Below are 16,268 nucleotides of genomic sequence, written 5' to 3' on the forward strand. Positions count from 1 at the left end.
GTTGTAACATCACAGCTGAGAAGGAAGGAAAGAGTGTTGAATTAATTTTATAAAAGAAAGTAAATCTTCTTAAGCAAACAATAGCAAACAATTACAGTTAGTATGAACATTAGATGCCTTCCAGTTTCTTGAATACGAATCCAAGGCTCATGCTAAAAATTGTGCCTTGGAAATAATTTAACAACAGCTTGCTTCTTACATCCGGATCCGTTAAATTAGAGTTATTGGGGAATAACCCTGCGACTTCATACAAACAAAGCACCTGGTCTACCTCTGAGCTATATCCTTTTCACATCACTTGTGTAAAATGGCAAGCAGATCTTGGACATCCTTTTTTTCTATACTATGATTCCTAGAAACCCCCAACTCTCAGTTGTCTAGGCCTGATATACTGTAATAAGGCCTGTAAGTGAAATGCAGCACCAGCTTTCTCATTAATTAATTAACATTTGCAAGTATTTTTGGGCTATGGTTTGTTGTTCTTGTATTATTATTATTATTGTTGTTGTTGTTGTTGATCTTAAGTTTTGATGGGTCCTGGCAACAAAAGATATTTAAAGGGTGAAAAAAAGGGGTAAGAACCACTGCTGTACAGTATTATATTTCCCAAAAGCTACCAGTTGAGGGCAGCAACAGTCAATATTAACTATTTATTACACATGTTTTTGGTCAAGGCTTTTAACTTCCTGCTTGTGGATTTTTTTATTATTTTTATTTTTGACAGGTGCAAATATTTGGAAGTTTCAAGACTGGTTTATATTTACCTACTAGGTGAGTAGTTACTTAATTATTACATTTTGATCTTCCCTTTGATCTAAGGAATTCAAGGTAGCATATGTGATGACTCACATCATTTTTGTTACTCTTAGACCAGATTAATCTTGTGTCACTTGAAATGGATTTTACCCCCTGCTTATATTTTTTAACTTGTAAGTCACATTGAGGTTGCATAGCAGCCAATATGATGTTGCTGAGCTGAAGAGCTACAGGATTTCATTAGAAAACCGATTTGAAAGCTACAGGTATTGTCAGCATTAGCCATCCCACCTCAGTTTCTGAAGCTGGGTCACTCTTGGAGCCTATAGCTTTCCCATAACTTATGACCTGGGAGATGCATGCCAGAGGGATGGAGATAGTTTTCAAGGGAATTTAAAGCCATGGAGGCTGTATTATGTGAAGAATGAGAGTTTGCATGTAAGGAGTGGCAGTGGATCAACACTTCCCTAACTTAATGGCTGGGAAAATTGACTCTTAAATGCTTAAAGGACTTCTGTTCACAGCTTAACAGGCTCAGTGCACTCACGAGAGTTTTTAGATCTCAGAGCTTTGTTCTGTGCTGTAAAAATAACCCCCTTCTGATTTGGAATAGACTTTCTATTTATTCAAATATATAATGCTATACAAATAACAAGATAAGGTAAACAGTTAACAACTGCAAGAATGTTTATGTGGTCCAGTGAGATTTCAGAAAGCAAGGAGGTTTATATGTATTTTGTTAGTAAAACAGTTTGGTTTCACCTCTGTAATATACGGTTAAATCGGTTCATAAGGATGGCTGGTGCAAAGTTTTCCAAAAGTATACTTTTTGATTGACTGAGTGCCTTTTAATTTCAGTGATATTGACTTAGTTGTTTTTGGGAAATGGGAGACGTTGCCTCTGTGGACTCTGGAAGAAGCTCTCAGAAAGCACAATGTGGCAGATAAAGGTTCAGTAAAAGTTTTAGACAAAGCAACTGTAAGTTATTTCTTATTCTTCTATGAAATAATAGGGGTAAATATGCCCCTCCACACACACTCTTCAGCTCATTTATTGTCATGGAAAAAGTATACACCTTTCCATTATGCAAAACGATCTTGTAGCAAGAAGTTGTAGCATAAGCTTTCGTAGACTTGATCTATTTCCTCAGATGTTATTTCACCAATGCATCTGAGGAAGTAGACCAAGTCTACAGATGCCTGTGCTATAACTTCTATTGAATAGTTGGTTTCAAAAAGCTACAATATTCCTTTGCATACTGATATTCCAAACAGCTATGTCTCTAAATTGTATATCCTTCCTCTGGCAGCAAACATTTTCCAAGCAGAAGATTGAGATGGGGAGGAGGGGGGGGGGGGGGTTGTTAATTGGTGGGTTGAAAGAATTCAGTGCAAGGAGTACCAAATCCTTCCAGTAGTTACATTAGTGAAAAGAGACAAGGAAAATTGAGTCATCCCTCTTTCTCCAGAGGAGCCACTAGGACAGACAACACAAACTGTATCATCTTTTTCCAGGTTCATAGTTGTCACAAATATTATCAATCATTAGACTTACTGTATTGCCAGAAATGTAATCCAGAGTTTGTTTTTGGCTTTGTTTGGAAGGAACAAAGCACAGAAGGGAAGCTGTCTGCTGCCAGGCAGCATGCCAGGCCACCTGTGGAGAAAGATCTCATAGGGCCTGGACAGACAAGCCAAAATAAAGCTGCTTCAGGTCACTTTGTAAGTATGCTGTTTAAATGACACACACATCTTAAGAGGCCAGAAGCATGGCTTTGGTGTGGCTTCCGGCCTTTTAGAACATATGCATCATTTAAACAGCATACCTCCAAAGTGACCCGAAGCAGCTTTATTTTGGCTTGTCTGTTCGGGCCCATAGTTTCTTTAGCCATTTCCACTGCAAGCGAGAGCAGATGAGCATCAGGCATTAGCAAATTAAGATTCTTGCAGATTCCTGATTGATCATACTGTGCACATTTGCTCAGTGGGTTGCACATACCTCATGGGTGTTGGGTTTCCCAAATTATCAGATTGATTATTCTTCACAGTAGAGAAGACAACCAGAAAGAATTTGAATTAAGGGATTGGGGGACTAGTGGTGGTACGTTGCTGGTTTGTTTTTTCAAAGGCCAGTTTCTCCAAGTGTTCCCAAGCCCATATTTATATGGGGTTCTTTGGATCTTGATCTCAGTACACATGTTTTTTTTTATTCAGAAAGTATTTTGAATCTTTGATTGATTTGAGCGTTAAGATTTCAGTATGATTAGTACTCTAGTTTTTACAGTTCTTTGTTTGCTTATCCAGTTCCTGAGAGCAGACTTTTCTTTCAAAATACGCATGAGAAGTAATTTTGTGAAGTGCATCCCCCTCATATTTTATTAAAGACTTTGTTCAAATAATAGTTTTTATTCTTTGGCCTTCTGTCTCCCTCTGCTGTCTGTTCATGAATAAAACCAATTGCTTTGTGTTTGGAATGCTAAATTTCATCTCTCAAGTGTTATGTTAAACCTCTTGTCTACAGCAAAAGTTTTGTAAATATTGGTTTTGTTTAATTTTAAGCAGGTGCTGCAGTTGACTAAGACTAAGCAGAGTAAAAAGCTGTTGGTTTGAAATAAATGTGTTTTCCCCCTCTTTTCCCAGGTTCCTATAATTAAACTGACTGATTCCTTTACTGAAGTAAAAGTTGATATCAGCTTCAATGTACAGAACGGTGTAAAAGCTGCTGATCTCATCAGAGATTTTATCAAGGTTAGATGATACATGTAAACTCTTGTGATCTCAACACAGAAAGTTGCCGTTTGTAATCACTGGTAGGCTTGGGCAGGAATTGACAACAGCAAGCATGAGGCACATGCATAAGAATTGTAGCTGTTCCTCTCCCCATTCTTTTGTATGTGTCAATCTGGGTTTTCCCCTCATGGGTGAGAGAAATCCTTTTAAAAAGTGTATGCCAAATACACTTTTGTCCTTAAACGTTTAATACAATAAAACAGTTAAGCACCTTCAAGCGTTTATCATCAAGCATTTATCTGTTTCCCGTGTTTTAAAATCTCTCTACTCGTACGGGATAGAAACTGAAGCACCTTTTTGGTGTGGCTTGGCAAACCTGAGTTGTAACCAGTATTGGCATTAATACTGGGAAGATTGACAGATAATAGTAAGCCATGTAAACAAAAAGGAACATGGGTAAAGATTTGAGATCACTAACTATCTCTCCCTACCTCACTTTCTGCATAGCCAGGAGGAAGAATAAGTGAGGACATACCAGGAATTGTGGTTTAAAATAAACCAATTGTTGTTTACATGTAAAGGCAAGCAAAATGTTGGCTAATGGTAAATGGTAAATTCTGGTTTATTCCTCTTACCAATTTTGGTGCAGGAAGAGAGGGGAAGGGAAAATGCTTGGTGCTTTGCCTAATCTCCTTTCTCCTTGTGCTAAATTGTAGTCTTAGGCCTGTTACAGACTGGCCAAAATAAAGCTGCTTTGAGTCTCTTTGGAGGTATGCTATTTAAATGATGCATGGGTCCTAAGAGTCCAGAGGTCGCGCCAAAGCCACACTCCATTCCTAAGCACTGGAGTGCAGCTTTGGTGCAGCTTCTGGATTCTTAGGATGCATGCATCATTTAAATAGCATACCTCCAAAGAGACCTGAAGCAGCTATATTTTGGCAGTCTGTAACAGGCCTTAGTCTTAGTATTGTATGCAAATTAAGCATCTGGTATTATTTGCAAATACTGTGTGACTGACCCAGTGGCCTCTTGCTTTCAATTTTGAAGAATCCTTAACAAAAATAAGAATGCAGTAAGCAAAATAAAAAAGAGTTCCTGCTCTTGGGCTTACAGTTTGAGAAAGAAGATGCACACGAGAAGAACAGTGGAGAGAAATGCTAGACATGGCTCAACTGTGTGTACTACCTTGCAGTGGTAGTGTACACATGACTGCAAAGAACAAACACTGTTTCATTGTAGTCAGAAGCTGAGATGTGATATTGATGGAGATCCAAGAACTTCGTTAATAGTCATGTGTCAGCATGAGCATCTGATCTTTCAAATGTCTGGGAGATGCTTAAGACATATTTCTCCCCTTCCTTTCTTGACTCTGGTAGGCAGAATACACAGTTCAGGTTTTGTGCACCTAGTAGTCAGACCTAATGAAACATCCTTTCCATATCATAACTTGTTTACCAAGAGCAGCTTGCTCATTGGTGAAAGACAGTTTGGAAATAGAAGATCATCCTGACTGGAGCCTGTGAGCATATGTGAAGTAGGGAGAGTGTTCTGGGATACCCTTCTCTTATAGGAGTACAAACAGTTTGAACCTGTTGGCAACTGCCGGTGCAGTGAATCAAGTAACAGCAAAGTCAGTGGTACTGTCTGCCTGCATGTACTGGTAAGAAGAGCAGTTGAGGCTAATGAGGTCCATTCCCCACTTGTTACTGTTAATTGTCCCCTGTAGAGGGCACCAGAGGCTGTGCATGGATTTGTGTATACATTCAGCAATTTTAAATGGGGTTTTTAAATTCATATTTTATTGGGTTTTCCCATAATAAAACATATAAAAAATTACAGCAATACCATTATCGCAGCATGATAATACAAATTATCAAGTATCATTTTACAACTACTTATAACAGTCATTCTATTTAAGCAAGCATTCTACATACACTGGTGCCTCAGGATACGAAATGATCGGGTTACGAAATTTCCGGGATACGAAAAAGTTGGATTGGCAAAAACTGTTTCGGGTTACGAAATATTTTTCGGGTTACGAAATTCATTTCGGCGCGAAATTCAAATGCTGCAAAGTGCAGCTATAGGCTTTCCAGTGCTAACGGAAAGCCTTTTCGGGTTACGAAATTTTCGGGTTACGGAAGGAATGGCGGAACGAATTAATTTCGTAACCCGAGGCACCAGTGTACATACAAAACTAAAATTGACTTCCTAATGTAAAGGAGGTTTTTGAGCAGTTTGCCAGAGTGCCCATTTTTCAGATTTGCATCTGATTGCCAAATCAGCTCTGTCCCTTAATTAGTATATAATTTGCACATTGGCAATAAATTCTTGTATCACAAATTTCAGGTGAATTGTAAATGGGCTGGCAAAACTCTGCGGTTTAGTTGATAAAGGCATGTAGCTGAAGGCAAGACACAAAGTAAGGCATTTAGTAAGCACATGCAAACAATTTACCTTTTGGGTTGTTTTCCATAACCAGTTTTAACATCTTGGATTTAAACTGTGAGCTTTTTCTGAACATAATGTGATAGGGAAAGGAAGCTTTCATCCATTGTTGTTGGAATTTCATTGAAATAGTCAGTGTAGACCATTGATTTCAGAACATGCATGTGGCAGGTTCTTCCTGGGTTAATTTAGCATGCTGCTGCTAAACTGGCGTCTCAAATTGGGAGCGGGAAGGAACTTCAGGAACAAGAATTATGGCATGCCTGCTAGTCTGTTGTCTTAAGAGATCATAAATCACCACAAGACTGGAAACCTCTTGCATGATTTAGGTGCACTACATCAGTGCAGGTGGCTCATGCAAAACTATCCTTTTGGAAGCTTCTGTGAAATGCAAATCTTACTCTTACAAATACTTTAATCCCAACGTCTGACTGTTTTTGTCCTTTGACTAGCACAGGTATCACTGACTGACAACTAGTCAGTGTCTAGGTTAGTTACTGTTAGTCAGTTAATTTTATTATGTGCACCCCTATAGATCAAATGCTAATCAGAATGACTTCCTATAGTTGAGAAATAGTCTGTCAATGGACTATGTATTTTAACAGTAAGAGCAAAAACAATAGCTCTCTTTTCATGACAAAATGCATGGTTTCTACTAATAGAAAACTGATATAAAAATCAGTATAAGTCATGTGCTGATGCTTTTCATGTGAGAAGTGGTATCAGTGAAACTTTGATTCTCATCTCTTTTTTTTCTTGCAGAAGTATCCCGTATTGCCATATCTAGTTTTAGTACTGAAACAGTTCTTATTGCAGAGGGACCTCAATGAAGTATTCACAGGTGGAATTGGATCTTATAGTCTTTTTTTAATGGCTGTCAGCTTCCTCCAGGTATGTACTGAAATTATTTTGTGAGTGGCATTTTTCTTTTAAGTATTACTGCTCACAATAATATAGACTGTAAATCAGTCCCGTATGGAGGGGGAAAATAATTCATTTGGAACACTGCTGCTATAAGCCCTTCTAGTACTTTCACAATTAAGACTCTTTAAAATTAAGATTTGTTTTAATTTACTTTTATACCAGTTTCTACCTAGTATGCATTTATTTTATTATAAGTGTGGTCATAAACTTTCCCAGATGCAGATCCCAGATCTGGTTCTTAATAGACAAGTGGCTATTAAGATGCAAAACTAGGGATAAGATGTACTTACTCAGTTGGGCTGGCAGTTTGCATTCAGATCTTCTAGGTTTGTTCAATGTGCTGCATTTGCAGTCTGTTTTGAAGAGGAAACAGCATGCATAGGTCTTTGAAAGGATAAGACTGTATGCTAGTTTTAATTCTCATTCATTTTTCCTAGTAGTTTTGTGAAGGCTGCTGATTTAATACTTTCATTTTATAGTCAAGGACCAGAATAAGGCTATTATTTCCCCACACATACTTACAGATAGTTAGAGATGAACTCAGGATTTGTAAAAACGAGCAGAAATCCATCATGGCTTCTGTTACTTTATTCATAGGTAGGAAAAGTTTGTTTTAAAGTTTGAAGGATTTTGTATTGCACGTGTCTGTCCACTTTACAGGGCATGCGTAAATGTTTATTAGTGGAGTACTTTGACCTTGCAGCTGTCAAACTGGTGTATCTGCATTTCACCATTACAAATTTCTTTTTAAGTAGACTGTAAAGAAATCAGAAGTATTCTTAAAGTGTTCCTTTGGGTTTTTTCCAATAGCTACATCCCAGAGAAGATGCTTGCAACCCCAATGCCAACTACGGTGTCCTTTTAATAGAATTTTTTGAGTTATATGGACGTCATTTCAACTATCTGAAGACAGGAATTCGAATAAAAGATGGTGGTTCTTATGTAGCCAAGGATGAAGTGCAGAAAAATATGCTGGATGGTTATAGGCCATCAATGCTATACATTGAAGACCCATTACAACCAGGTATTAAATCTTTTCAGTTGTGCCAAAAGAAGATATTAAAGCCAAGGATGCAAAATAGAAGGAAGTAAAAAATCAAAAACAGTATTCTTCGTGTATCTTCTTATATTTACTGGAATGATAGTTAGGAAACATTGTCAAAATTGTCAAATCAGTTTCATTTCAACTGTATTAATAATAATAGCTTTAGAGAATATGAGTGGGGTGAATTTGGTGAGTATACCAGACCTTTATTGTGTGATTTATGGGTAAACCATCCATCAAATGGCAGTCTCATCTCCATCTTATTTAGCGTAAAGAATGTGGATATTATAAACAATACAAAAATTACGTAAAAGGAAATGTGACAAAGAATACATGGCACCTATGCTATTACATTTTGTTTTTATTTTGGCCTCTTATTTCTTTGCTTGGGAGTGGGCCTTTTTTAAAGGTCAGTTTCAGTCAGAGAACAAAAATGGCATAGATCTACACTGATTCTAGTCATTCATTGCTCAGAAACATGTACCCTTTGTCCTTCCTCTCCTTTGTTCTCCTGCTAAAGAAAAACAAATCCTGAAATCATACATGTGAATTAAGATTATAGTTAGCTTTGTATCATTTGTATTGGTAGCTGTTTCTCTTGGCAGATATGGAGGTGTTTAGCAGAAAGACTTTTTTTAATGAACACATTTTCCCTCTTCAGGTAATGATGTTGGAAGGAGTTCTTATGGTGCCATGCAAGTAAAACAGGCATTTGATTATGCATATGTCGTTTTGAGCCATGCAGTATCACCAATAGCTAAATATTACCCCAACAATGAAAGTGAAAGGTAAAAACAACGTATCCAAATCAGATTTATTACTGATGTCACATTTTTCCCCTTTAAAATCCAATAATCTTTTCTTTGTTTTTAAATGCTCACAGTATATTGGGAAGAATAATCAGAGTAACACAAGAAGTGGCAACATACAGAGACTGGATATCAAAGCAGTGGGGAATTCAGAGTAGCACAGAGACTTCATGCAATGGTAAGATATATATCAACTTAAAATCATTTCAGCCATGTGTGATGCTTTAAAAAAAAAAGGTTGTGGTGTTATATAGGATTTGTGGACGTCACACTGTACGGTCAGCAATACAAGATTTTTGGTTTGCATTTTAAAACAAAGTGTTGCTTTGCATAAATTGTAGGCATCTGCTAAAGGCCTGATCTGGCATTTTGCTAACAAACGTTATAGACTGATTTGAACTGAAAGAAATCTAAAGCCCTACAATAAAACACTCCTACTAAATCAAGGCAGACTGAAGCAGATATTCTGAACAGCATTACACCTGTATGAAGTCTACACATTTGCTATTCCAGACTATACATCACAGGCAGATACTAAAAGGAAAAGGATAACACCGTATTAAAGGTGACAGAAAGAGACCCATTCAAATTATGCTGTTCAAGTTAAGGTGACTATCCTGTGCCCACTGACATTGGAGTAAATGCCCTTGATAGTAGTTGTCACTTACAAGGAAACATACATAGGACTGTGCTGAATGTATGGAAGTTAGGGCTGCCCCTTTATTAAGATGCACAGATTTGCTTCCAAAAGAAGTAATCACTTAGTCACTGCTATTAAGCATTGGCTGTTTTATTAGAATTTAGAGTGTGTGTGTCTGTGATTCTTGGACTTGTTCCATAGGTTTCAGTGAGATCTAGCCATGACAAAGTTATTTGGTTCAAAGCCACTGTCTCATTTCAGAATTTTGCCATGAATGTCAGTTAAAGAAATTAAGCTGACCTTGCAGTAGATCTGTTCCTATGTAAGCAGAATGTACAAAAGTGAGAATTGATTTCTATGATAAACCGTGAGACGTTTGTGCATAGTGGTCAGACTAACAGAAGTCAAACCCACTATAGTTATTAAAAAAAAGATGTAAAAGGAATCCTGCAGCACTTCTGATGAAGCGAGCTAGAGTCCATGAAAGCTTATACAACCAGAAATTTATTTTTCTCAGTTGCAAAGGTGCTTTATATCTTTTCATTTTTATACCTTTTTATGCAAACTAAGATGATTGTGTATTTGAATACTATCTCTCCGGTAATGAACATTTCCTTTGTTGTGAAAGTTATCCTGCATTGTTTTGTTTTGTTTTTGTTCCAGGCAATGGTGTAACCTTGATCGTAGATAACCAGCAGCTGGACAAATGCAACAATAATCTTTCTGAAGAGAGTGAGTCACTAGGGAAACCTAGAAGTAAAACCTCAGAAACACCAAGCAAGCACTCATCCAATTCTTCATCAGGCCCTTTATCATCATCATCTTCTACACTTTCCAGCTCCAGTGATGTAGTAAGTATTGTGCCCTGATTATCACTTTCAGACTGGATGACTAATGCATGCATAGCAGCCCTTGAAGGCAGTCAGGAAGCTTCATTAGCTCCAAATACAGCAGCTTGAATATGGTCTGGTGAAGCCCTGACAATTAACCACATTATGCTAGTGTTGTCCTCACTAGCTACCATTTCATTTCTGGGCTCACTTTAAATAAAACAAAGGCCCCAGCATTTAAAAGTCTAAATAGTGAGGATAGGAGACAAAGAGGCCTTTTCAAAATTATAGGATCCAGATAGTGCAATCGGTGCCTCAGAGTGTTATGATTTATTCAAGGAGGAAGTGTGGGCCAGATTTGGGAAGATGTTTTTCTTTGGGGCCACAGTTGCCAGAATCACTCATCCAGCATCGCCATTTGGCACACTCTGAGAGTCTGAGAGTTATAATCCAGAGAAGTAACTTTTTCAAGTTCAGATATTGGAACTGACATTATCTAAGTTTTGAGAGCAATCTTTTACTTGTAATTTTGAAGTAGCTGCCCATCTGAAAGTAACAAGGTTTTTTTTTAATCTCATGCCTTTCCCTTTAATTATGATACCTGTTTTCCTCACAGGAGTCTGATGGAACTCCTTGCAAAACCTCTAAACAGCTGGGCTGTCGCCAAACTACAACAAACAGAATGACAACTCAGGACATATCACTAGGTTCTACACAGATGAGCGGAAAAATACCAAGTAGCCAGACAGTGAATACTTCCAGTGTTGGAAACAAATCCCAGGTTGGTAAAGCATGAGGTTTAAGTATCTTGGTAACCTTCCTCCCTACAGTTTCTGAAGTCTGCATAAGCGCCTTAAGTTATATTTTGTAACCTTGAGTTTAAACATGAAGTAGTGTATTTTGCCTTAAGGTTGAAATCCATAAATATGGGTCTCTCCCTCCCTCTTCAAGTATTTGATGCTAATAGGGAGAAACCTGTTTCTGCTACTAAAAAGAAAATACTCAATGAGCCACTGGAAAGTTTAAGATATACTAGGAAAAAGAAATATGCCCATGTGCAGAATAGTATAGCCTAGAGTACTAGAACAGTAAGTGTTTGCTGCATCTGCGCTCTGTTTCACCGAAGGAGAATCTATAAGATATCATTATCAAATTGCATTCTTCCTTTGTTCTGTCAGTGTTGTTTTTAATTCAGAACTTTTTGAAAAGGAATGAAACAAAGGATAGTACAGTTCCTACAGATGTAACTGACCTTTGGGCTATTCCTCCATTTTTATTTTTAGAGACCTGCCTTTGATAAGTGAAGTGATGCATAGCAAGAATGGACCTATCACACCCAAGAACTTGGAACTGTTACTTTTTAAAACCCAATGTGGAACTTGTCATCCAAAAAAGTAACTTCCCAGCCCCACAACGTCAGCACATCTTCACTATTTCCTTTGGCTATCATTTTAGCTATTATTAAAAGCCAATCTTATTCGTTGTTGTTGCCTTTTCACCTAAATTTTAAAAAGATTAATATGTGCAACAGCAGTTCAAAGTTATTTTAATTAAAATATTAGAACTACAGAAACTATTTTAAAATGAGTTAAAACCTCACGTTGTCACTTATTTCTTCTTTGTAATATGGAAGCAAACACATAATCACATTTAAAGTTTTGAAAGACTTTTGTACAATTAAAGAAAAAATACAGACAGCCCAGAAATATTTCGTCCCTTAGGCTAAATCTAATCTTAGTCCCAAACAGAGCAGACCCATTGAAAAGAATCAGACTTCTTTGTCCGAAATTATGTCTGTTCCATTTTTGTCAGTGGGTCTGTACTAGGTGGAATTAACATTGGATTTAGCTCCTTTGGAGGAAACATGCTGCTTGCCTCTGTGCCTGTGACCAAGTAACAGTAAAAAATGAATGGTAGTTTATAAATGAATTATAGTTTATGTTCATGCTGGCTTCCCGCTTCTCTCTTTTTGTCTTGCAGCATGGCTCTACGAGGTTATTCCGCACTTCTTCCAACAAAGGGTTTCAAGGTCCAGGAAATTCAAGCCATGGCACCTTGGTGGCAAACAAACAGCACCAAGGCAGCAAATCTCACCAGTTTTACCATGGCAAAAAGAGGAAACACAAGAGGGACGCTGTCCTTTCAGACCTTTGTAGATAGTTTTCCTATCTGAAAATGTGACTGTTCTTCTTCTGTGTGCAATGATCTCATGCTACAAGAACAAGTTGGACAGTGACTCCTCAGATCTTGTCCGGAGTCTCAAGACTGTTGAAAATGTTGATTAGCAACACATTTTAGTTTTTCTTTTCCAGCTCGCCACGGAACAGATCATGAAGACTGATAACTGCAAAAAAGGAGGGTGTTGGGAGGGGGGAGGAAGAAGCTGCTCATCCGATAAGTCATATGCTACAACAGGGTTGTTTAGGATATAAAAAGCTTGAATGTACAATAAATATCTCCCATCAGCTTCTGTGCTGAAATGTAGGGGTAGTATTCAGTGTGTTTAAGGGGTTGGCAATGAACTACAAAGAGAAAAATTGGGGAGGGAAATATTTTGAGGGAAACCCAAAGCTCAAACCAGAAAGACTAAATTTGCGCATGATAAATTTTTAATTATTTTTGCATATATTTGCCATTTTATTGTGTATCTATAGATGACCGTATAGGAGAATTGACATTTGTAATTGTGGATTTGTTAAGACTTTTTACATAACATTACTGTTTAAATTGTAGAAACACCTCTCCCCCCCCCCCCCCAACTCAGGATTATTATTTTTTTAATCTGAATTGTCAGCTACTCATCCAACAAAAACATAGGCTAGGAATTGTGGTGGTTTTTTTTCCTTTTAGCCTTGAAATAATTTAATAGCACATTTAATTTTCTGCACAAGTTGCTTCTTTGGAGGGGGGAAAACAGTTTTGTTTGTAAAGTGTGCAAATGCATCCTGTGTCAACTCTAATCTTGTAATCCCCTTTTTGGAGAGAAAAAATGGGCTGTTCACCTTGTTTTTAAAGTGCCATCATCTTAGCCAATTATTCCAGCTTAATTTTTATCAGGTTTTCTTTTTAAAACAAGAAAACCTGCTACTTAACTGCAGGAGCAAACGTAGCTGTGTTCAAAGAACCAACTGACGTTTGGTTATATGCAAATTTTGCAATTTGCTCTAAACCATCCTTCCCGAAATGAATAAACTCCCATGTGTATTGGATAGGAATTCCTATCATCCTTACCCAGCATGGGCAATGCTAATGGGTGTTACAGGCCAACACATCTACAAGAAACCAGGTTAAGAGAACGGCTGTAAATCCTATGCCTTTTTATGTGTGCCTTCATCCTTATCTCTATTTTTTCTCCCTTTTCTTGCAACGCTGTGTCTTCTTTCCTTCTTTAAAAAAGTAAGGAGAAATAGAACAATTAAAGACGGTTGACAGCTTTTTTTTTTAACCCAGGTGTTATTTCATTCCCTTTAAGATATTTTTTTTTTAATCTACCCTTCAACAGAATTAAACAGTCTTCAAATAATGGAAATAATTTTGTATTTGCTGTCTGTAAAGAGGCGAAACCTTTCATATCCATACGTTTCTTCATTTAGTTCTCCCATTCACCCAAGTCTCTTGCAGGGGGGAGTTTGAACATTTCCTCACTCAGTCCAGTGCTGTGGATTTTTAAGACTGGAGAAAAAGTTCTTGCTACAAATGCAAAATGGAATGTGTAGAGTTGTAGTCACTTGCATCGTTTTGCAAATATATATATACAGATATAGATATATATATTTGGAGCACTTTAATTGATAGAATGTAAAGTGACATTACTGTAACATTTTTCTTTGAAGAGGAAAGTGTGTGTGTGCATGTGTGCGCGTTTGTTCTCTATGTAAGAATGTGTTTGGGGAGTTCAGTCCGGAGAATGATGATGATGATGATGATCCTTTCTTTGAGGAGTAATAATAGCTTTTAGATGTTTCTTTTTTAAAAAAATTGCAGACCAACTTGACCTTTAATGAGCACTGATCAAGTGCAAAAGCTTTTAAAGTAAAATAATGCAACACGACCAAAAACTGTCATGAATGAAAACCAATAAAACACTAGATACTAAAGCATTTTGATTTCTTAAAGAAGGGAGGAAAGAATGAATCTTAGCCACCATAATGCTTAAGAACACTAAACTTAAGGGGGGGGGGAGACGTTAACTTGACAATAGTGTTAAATTTAGATACACGTTTCATTCGATTTTTTTAATCAACCATTTTTTTTGTTAACTAGGCTGTCACATTATGCATTATCAAAGTATTTATTTTTGAGTTTAAATATGTTTTATAACTGTGTAGGACTACCTTCACTGCTTTGGGAACAAATTCTAAATTATATTAATCCAGTATTACTAGCTGCTGTTATTGAATGCTGTTACAAATGTGTAATACACCAATCTGTATTACTTATCCACACTGAAGGCTCCTTTTATTTAATGTTCTTTTCTCCAAATAATCACCCTCTTTGTTGGAAACAAATGTTCTGTCGGGATGCAGAGACTGGTGTTCCAATGAGTATCTGATTATTTTAATGCGGTGGTAGCGGGAAGATAATCTTGATTCCATTGGGAATCTTAGGTTTGCCTCAATTTATGGTTTTCATAAATTTTAATGGAAAAATAACTTTTCCTGGACTGCTCAAGTTTCTTTTTGTAAACAGTTATCGTTCTAACAGAAGAAGCTGAAGACAAAGCATGAAGGAAAAACTGAGGTATTTACTTTGCCTCGAATAACCAGCATTGTATTCATGAAACACTGTATATCTAGCAAATCTTTATTTAAACCGAACAGTTGAACTGTTCCTATTTTTCTTTCAACCTGAAGTAAAAAAACAAAAACTTTCGAGACCTTTTAAGTTTTGCCTTCTCATTTATCTTGTACATTTCATCTCTGTATTCAACTTAAGTCCAATCTTTTTTTTGATTTTCAATACTTTTTTTGTGAAAATTTTGTGAAATATCTATATATCTATATATAAATAAATGTTTCAACACAACAGTGTTTATCATTCATGACATCTATTTTTATTTAAGAGCATGCGATTCCCCATCCCACCTTTTTGTTTTACTAACCAATTCCACATGTCCAGACTATCACATAATACTGGTGCTAAGGCTGGAGTAAGGGAAATGTAATAAATAAAGGATGGGGAACTTTTGACACTCCACATATTACAGCCTGTGACTCGCTGAGTCCTTGACTATTGGTCTTCAGTGTAACTTGAAGTCCAAAACATCTAGAGGCCAGTGTTGGCCCATTTCTGCTACACATCAGTTCCAGGAGCCTGTAGTTAAGTAGTAGTTAGCCCATTCTTCAAGGGTTGAGAAATATGGTGAGATTCGGAAACATGGGTTGTAAACCTACTCTTCCAAACTGTTGCAGAAAGATTCTGCATGTATAAAAAGGTCTCTCTCAAGCATGGCTGTTTCTTTGAAAACTCTCAAGCATGTTTCTCTGTGGCGTACCTTCCTGGTTAAAGAGATAACTATTTCTCTCCCTAGGAGCAGTGTGTTTGCAAATGGTGATAAACAGAAGCTTCTACACATTCTGTTGACACCGTGTTTACCGCCAGGTTTCATCTACGTAGCACAGACATTCGGAGTTGTTTTGCTGAATCATTACTTGGGCTCCTGCTTGCTAGAGCCCTTTGCTTTCAGTTATTAAGCCTATTTTGGTAGATAATGTGGACTCCTCACTTCAGGGACATTATGCATACTTTAGACTTTGTCTCAGACCCACCACCTTCATAGGCATTCAGAGGCCTTCTTGATGGCTGCTCCCAAACTGGAGATACTTCCTCTAAAGGGCTAGGCTAGCCCCCATTTCTGTTCTCCATCTGCTGGCTTTTGAACTGGGTTGATGCAAATGACTGCACATCATCTCTTCATGGGTTGTGTTTTAAATCCTCTTCATTTAGTGCTGTTTTTTAAAATGATGACTGACTTGTTTCTAATATTGATTTCCGTTGTATTCTGCTTTAATCTATGTTGGAAGCCATCTTGGATTCTATGTCCAAGACGGGTAGGATACAAATAAAGATTTTTTTAAAAAAAATTA

General features: G+C 37.2%; 1 protein-coding gene across 1 annotated transcript in view; it reads left to right on the plus strand.

Annotated features, from left to right (window-relative positions):
- The window catches only part of TENT4B (terminal nucleotidyltransferase 4B), a 31,909-nt gene extending 15,641 nt beyond the window's left edge, over positions 1-16,268 (plus strand). The window contains exons 3-12 of the mRNA XM_042437614.1: positions 725-771; positions 1,615-1,735; positions 3,397-3,504; positions 6,697-6,825; positions 7,669-7,882; positions 8,565-8,691; positions 8,787-8,890; positions 10,016-10,203; positions 10,799-10,963; positions 12,163-16,268. Of these exons, the coding sequence (XP_042293548.1) occupies positions 725-771; positions 1,615-1,735; positions 3,397-3,504; positions 6,697-6,825; positions 7,669-7,882; positions 8,565-8,691; positions 8,787-8,890; positions 10,016-10,203; positions 10,799-10,963; positions 12,163-12,342 (1,383 nt within the window). The 3' untranslated portion in view covers positions 12,343-16,268. The remainder of the gene's footprint in view (positions 1-724; positions 772-1,614; positions 1,736-3,396; positions 3,505-6,696; positions 6,826-7,668; positions 7,883-8,564; positions 8,692-8,786; positions 8,891-10,015; positions 10,204-10,798; positions 10,964-12,162) is intronic.

This window comes from Sceloporus undulatus, chromosome 8 (genome assembly GCF_019175285.1).
Source record: "Sceloporus undulatus isolate JIND9_A2432 ecotype Alabama chromosome 8, SceUnd_v1.1, whole genome shotgun sequence".
In the NCBI taxonomy this organism is placed as follows: domain Eukaryota; kingdom Metazoa; phylum Chordata; class Lepidosauria; order Squamata; family Phrynosomatidae; genus Sceloporus; species Sceloporus undulatus.